The 5,861-nt window shown below is 37.9% G+C and overlaps 1 protein-coding gene across 1 annotated transcript; it reads left to right on the top strand.

Moving 5' to 3' along the window:
- The first annotated feature begins 220 nt into the window (after positions 1 to 220).
- On the top strand, positions 221 to 5,128 carry LOC125200876 (uncharacterized protein At1g51745-like). Its single transcript, XM_048098689.1, has 4 exons — positions 221 to 955; positions 2,349 to 2,812; positions 3,027 to 3,287; positions 3,670 to 5,128. The coding sequence occupies exons 1-4, from the start codon at positions 771 to 773 to the stop codon at positions 4,731 to 4,733; spliced, it is 1,974 nt and encodes a 657-aa protein (XP_047954646.1). The 5' UTR covers positions 221 to 770; the 3' UTR covers positions 4,734 to 5,128.
- The last annotated feature ends 733 nt before the right edge of the window (positions 5,129 to 5,861 follow it).

The following is a 5,861-nucleotide window of genomic DNA, read 5'->3' as shown; positions in this document are numbered from 1 at the left end:
TTTGTTTTAATTTTTATTTGTGCCTTTTTTTCAAATTGAAAGTACACAGGGTAGAGAAAAAGCTAAACCATTGAAGCCCAAACTCTTAAAAACTTCTATTAATGGGCCGTTACCTTTTCCAGTCAAGGCCCAAAAAAACCCACCTATTCCGTGCGCGGATGACGCTAAAGTGAGCCGAGTGGTGAAAGAGCCTTATCGATCACGCACGCTAAGCGTCTGAGACAACTCGTGCAGCTGAAGCGCAGAGTCAACACTCAACCCAGCACAAAATCGACTCACCTATACATACACCTATACATACACTTCGTCTTTGTAATTCAAATCCCTCTCTTTCCTTGATTCCAACTGCCAATTAAACTCTTTAATTTGACCAGTATTTCCCCAACTATGAAACCCCCTTAAATTTTTTGAATGGAAACCCTAACCCTAACCCTAACCCTAACCCTAACCCTAGCCCCACCCCCACCCCCAATTTCTCTGCTTAGATCGTCGCGATTTTCCCTCTTGTTTTCCGGAGGCTGATCAATTGATGCTCGAATTCGCTTCTCCATCGTCGGATCAAACATATATTGGATTTTTGTGCACGTTCTCTGTTTTCTTAATTCATCTGTTTTTGTTGGATTGCTGCATTTTTTTGTAGTTGTTTGATGGAGTGCTGTGTCCTGGGTCAAAAATGGAGATCAATAAGTTTTAGGTTGGAGAAATAGGATTTGTATTGTCCATAGAATCATACTTGCAAATATACATTTTGTTATATTTCTGTACAAGGGATGGGTAGCTCAGAAACGGGAGGAGTTGTGGATTGTAGTGTGGGGAGTATAGTTTGGGTCCGACGAAGAAATGGGTCTTGGTGGCCTGGAAAAATACTTGGGCCTGAAGAGCTTTTATCGTCTAATATAACATCGCCACGATCAGGAACTCCAGTCAAGCTTCTAGGGAGGGAGGATGCTAGTGTGTAAGTTCGAAATGCTTTTATTTCTAGTGAAACCTATAGCCGCAGTTGTCATTAGTATGTGTATATGGTAGTGGTGAATGCAGCTCCTAGTGGATTTTATTTGCTGGTGCAAATTTGGAGTTCTTATGATCAATCATTTTCTGAATTCGTAGTCGTGCTAAATGTAACAGAATATTACTTGTAGGTATCAGTATATAGCGAGTATGAAATTTAAAGCATAAAAAGACAGTGTTTTAGTGTAATGAAATTGTTAAGGAAAGTTGCATGAATGAAGATATTATAGTTACCAAAACTTATAAAAGAATAAGTCAATATTTTTTGTTTGCAAGTTCAACAATATGCATGGCCTACTATTGAAGGATTTTCTTGAGATATGCTTAAAGTCTTCTCCAGTTTATTTTATTTATCATTTTGGAGTTACCCTGATGATCATGGAATGCTTTATGCAATGAAGGTTCTGTTCTTATTTTGATGTCTCGTTGATCAATTTGACGGGTCTGCGTGACACGGATCATTTTTAAGTTCTCATGTTCTTTCACGATGGCTATTAGGTCCAACAATATCATTTCACATTCTTTTCTTAACTGACTTTTGTACGTACATGCAAGGCTTAGTGATAGAGTGGTTTTTTAAGAGTCTGTTTCTATGTCATATACCCTTTCAATCTATATTGTCACACTTTATATTGTACTTAGGGAAAATCAACAAAGGAACTTCTGTAAACTTCACATAGGTTTTCTCGGTGTGTTGAAGCATTGTTCCTAATCCTGTAGTTGATATATCATGCTTGACAAGCCTTGAAATTCTGCATTTGTGTGTGTGGCTTTGGTTGTAACTTGTATCTAGAAAGGGATGTCTGACTTAAGAGTGGAGACTTGAAATCTCTTTTGTGGAGTAATTATTATGGTATTCACTTTCTGTTGTATATAAAATACAAGTAAAGAACTCATTCCTTTTAGATGAGGGAAAGGAAAAATGAAGATCATAAAGATGAAGTTATTTCCAATCCAACAGCTCAGGGTTCGTAAGGCTTATGTAATTATGTTGCATCACTCAGTTTCTTGCAACTTACTACTCTGCAGCTAATACCGACCCATGTTTTGAGTCCCTCAGTGCACAAATTCTAGGTTCATTTATGTGGTGCATTAATTGCTTAAATACGAATTTGGGTGGGTATGTACCATGAACCCTTTTTCTCTGACCAACAAGCTTCTATATCCTCTCTTTTCTGCAGCCATAAAGAATTATTACATCAGATAATGTTAATCTCATAAATGATGAATTATATTTTGACTTACTTTTCTTAGGCAATAAAAGCGAATCCAAAATTTAAGATTCCTTGTCTAGTTTGAACTATATTATATGAATTTTCTTTTTTTGTACGTTATACTAGGGACTGGTACAACTTGGAGAAATCAAAACGTGTAAAGGCTTTCCGATGTGGTGAGTTTGATGACTGCATAGAAAGGGCTGAAGCTGCTCATGGTATGCCTCCAAAGAAAAGAGAGAAATATGCACGGAGAGAAGATGCAATATTGCATGCTCTTGAATTGGAGTTGCAACTGCTGGAAAAGAAATTTGGAAAATCAGGAAATCTGTCTAATGGCCAAAGAAAATCGCCTGACGCTGTGGTGTCTTCAGAATGCTTGGAAAATGGCGCAGAAAATCAATTAGACCCCAGATCTGGCCAGCTACCAGCGATGCTTGGTCTATCTGTTGTAGAAAAGAATGGGTCAGACCAACATCTATGCGAAGAGACAGTTATTAATCAAGCGAGTGGTGATGATGATAGTGCTGGTGCACTACCTCGAATGAGAGGGTTGCAAGACTTAGGTCTCCGGATTACTCCACCAACAAGTAAGCTTCTTCCCTTAGTATGCTCAAATATTCTCAAACTCTATTTTGTTTAACTTCACCCTTGTGCTGTTCCATAGTGATTTTTCTGTTCAACAAAAAAGTTTCTAGGCGGCAGAATATCTCACCAGAGATCCAATTGTTTAAATACTGAAATAAGTATCAGGTTTCCATCATATCTTGTCAGGTTGGTAATTGTTCTGCTTTGGTTTATCAGGAGAGGAGCATTCTGGAATTGCAATATCTCGGGCGAAGAGGAGTAGAACTGCTTACTTGACATACGATTCAGGGGATTGTTCCAATGAAAATCAAACTCTAACCACCCAGATGGAAATACCTGTTTCAAAGTTTGAAGAAAGCAGCTATCAAGCTGATGCTGGTGACCACATTTCTGGGTCTACAGAGGACACTGAAACAGATTGTTCAGAAACTGATTCTGTGGAGTCGGATTCTGATGAAGATATGGCTGCTCTATCTGGTAAGATATTTTGTATTGCTCTTGCAATCATTGCAAAGCTACAATATGACCTAGACTGGTTTGAGACTCTCATCGTCTATTTTGGGTCCGTATTATTACATCATTGCAATTTTGGTGTGGTCCAACATACTCTTCCACATTTTGGAACTGCCTACAGTATTTTTTAAAAATTAGGTTTGCTGTCTATATATGTGCTGTAACTGTATTTGTCACAAGAGGACTTTTCGGTGATACTTGTTGCTGGTAAATATTTCCTGGCCATGGTTTTGCTGTCATTTACCTGATCTACGAATTAAGTTCTTATCCCTTAATATCTTCTTACATGGTTGCTTGTACCACCCATTTTCACGCATTATAATTAGGTTATTTTTTGGATTTACAGATGGCGCAGAATCTATAGAATTACAACCTAAATATCCAAGGAATATTGAAGCACACGAAGAGCATGGAAGCATTAGCAGTAGTGATGACTTTGATGAAATGGCCTATGCTGATGGCTACATATCAAATAGTGGGGAGGTTTCCAAGTGGCAGCTAAAAGGGAAAAGAAATAACCGCAATATTGGGAAAAGGTATTCCGACACAACTGATGCTGAGCTTCCCAAAGGATACACGAACAACAGAAACTCCAACTGGAGCAATGGTGGTTTCAAGGCTGATCCAATTGATAAAAGTTTAAGGAACCATGCATCCAGGTATGGATCGATTGGGCTACACAATTCTAATGAGACTGCTGAATTGGACGACTTCACTTGGAATAATCAGTCAATCATGAGAGGATATTGGGAGGATTCACATGAATATGTAAATCCTTTCTCTGCCGATAGGCATCCTTTTAGTGGTCGGACCATGCTGATAGACGTGGATTTGAAAGTCCAGGCCAACAACTATCGAAGAGATGTCCCAATGATCTCGTTGATGAGCAAGCTAAACGGGCATGCTATAATAGGCCATCCCATCCAGATCGAAGCTCTTGAAAGTGGTTCGTCCGAGAACTATGTCTCTACAACTGATTATTCTCACCCCGAACCTCTGGAGACTCCTGCACTAACTTCAGTGTGGAGGACTGGTCGCAGGACAGCAAATTCCCGTGTTCCCCGCCCGTTTTTGAACGGTGAGAGCAAGCAGCAGAGTCTATTCATCGATCAAGATGCCCGTCTGAAAGGGAGCATGATGCAGAAGAGTTACTCCCAGTATCCAATGGACAGAAAAATCTCAAGAAACTCACCCAAGAAGAACAGCCTGTCATCCAACAACCTAAAGATACGAAGTCTTTCATCGATTGCATCAGGCGATCAGCATCAGAGCCAGCCTAGAAACGATGCCAACAACTTTCAAGTGGGCGGGATGATCAAAACGGGGAATCTGCCCACAACAGTTGCTTGCATACCGGTTAGCTTGGTATTTAGTAGGTTACATGAGGAGTTGGTTGGTCGCCACCAGTAATAATCTGTATGAATTATTGTAGATATTGATTGTTTACTAGTTGCATGTAAATTTTAGGAAATAATTCTATATAACTACACCATGTTATCACATTTTCTGTGAAAACACCCATGTTGAGTCTTGACTCTCTGACAGTGAGGTCTAGCATTGTTACGTGGTCGGAGATGACTGGTTTTGGTTGCTGCAGATTGGCTAGAAATGGTGCAGCAGCACAGATTTAATTTTACTTTTAGGAAGAATGTGAGCTTTGTATACCTAAGGGCTAAGGAACGAGGTCGTTTCATCTGCAGAAGATAAGAATGCATACCGTAGATTTATACTCAAATGTAATGTTAGAATAAGTTTGAGCCTTTGAGGAGACGTAATAGAATCATACTACTCTATTCATTTTGTTATTTTGGTACGTTACATAGTTGCAGAGTCATTTTCTTTTTTTAGTAGATAGTAACACATTTCTTCTCACTTAATTTACTCTTTGTTATTTTATTCTCTCTTCATCTCTCTACCCTTTTTCATTTCCTACTTTATCATTTTTTTACTTAACTCACTTATCACAATTTTTCTTTTATCGCGTGCTGAAAAGAAACATCTCCGTCACTATGGAACGAAGGGAATACTACGTTACAAATTTGTTACTGACGTCATTGATAATTCATATTCATATCTTTCTATCAGAGCTCAATTCTTTTCAGTCAATTCATATTTATTCACGTACCACCTCGTTGATAATTTGTTACTGACATCATCAATAATTCATATTCTTGTTAATTGAGTTAATTCTTTTCAGAATCGAGATTAAATAAAAAATTTAGTGTGGTATGTGAAGAATAAATACAACAGGAAAAGAATAAAGAAATAAAACAGTAGAATTATTTTTTGTCAAAAATGAAAATTGACTTAATTTTCTTGGAACATTCCGAAATGAAAAAAAAAAATCAATTAGCAATGAACGTAGAGAGTAGGGGTTTGATTAATTGCTAACTTTGTTAAGTTGCTAACTTATTAACTCATCAATACAGTGTATTAAAAATGTCAACACGATGACATTAAAATGTCAACCCATAATTTTGTTGAACTTCAATATAATGTGTTGATATTATGTGTTGACATTTTGATATCACTGTGTTG

The sequence above is a fragment of the Salvia hispanica genome, chromosome 1 (assembly GCF_023119035.1).
Source record: "Salvia hispanica cultivar TCC Black 2014 chromosome 1, UniMelb_Shisp_WGS_1.0, whole genome shotgun sequence".
NCBI lineage: Eukaryota > Viridiplantae > Streptophyta > Magnoliopsida > Lamiales > Lamiaceae > Salvia > Salvia hispanica.
The sequence above is the reverse complement of the archived record's forward strand: the minus strand, read 5'-3'. Positions and strand labels throughout refer to the sequence as shown.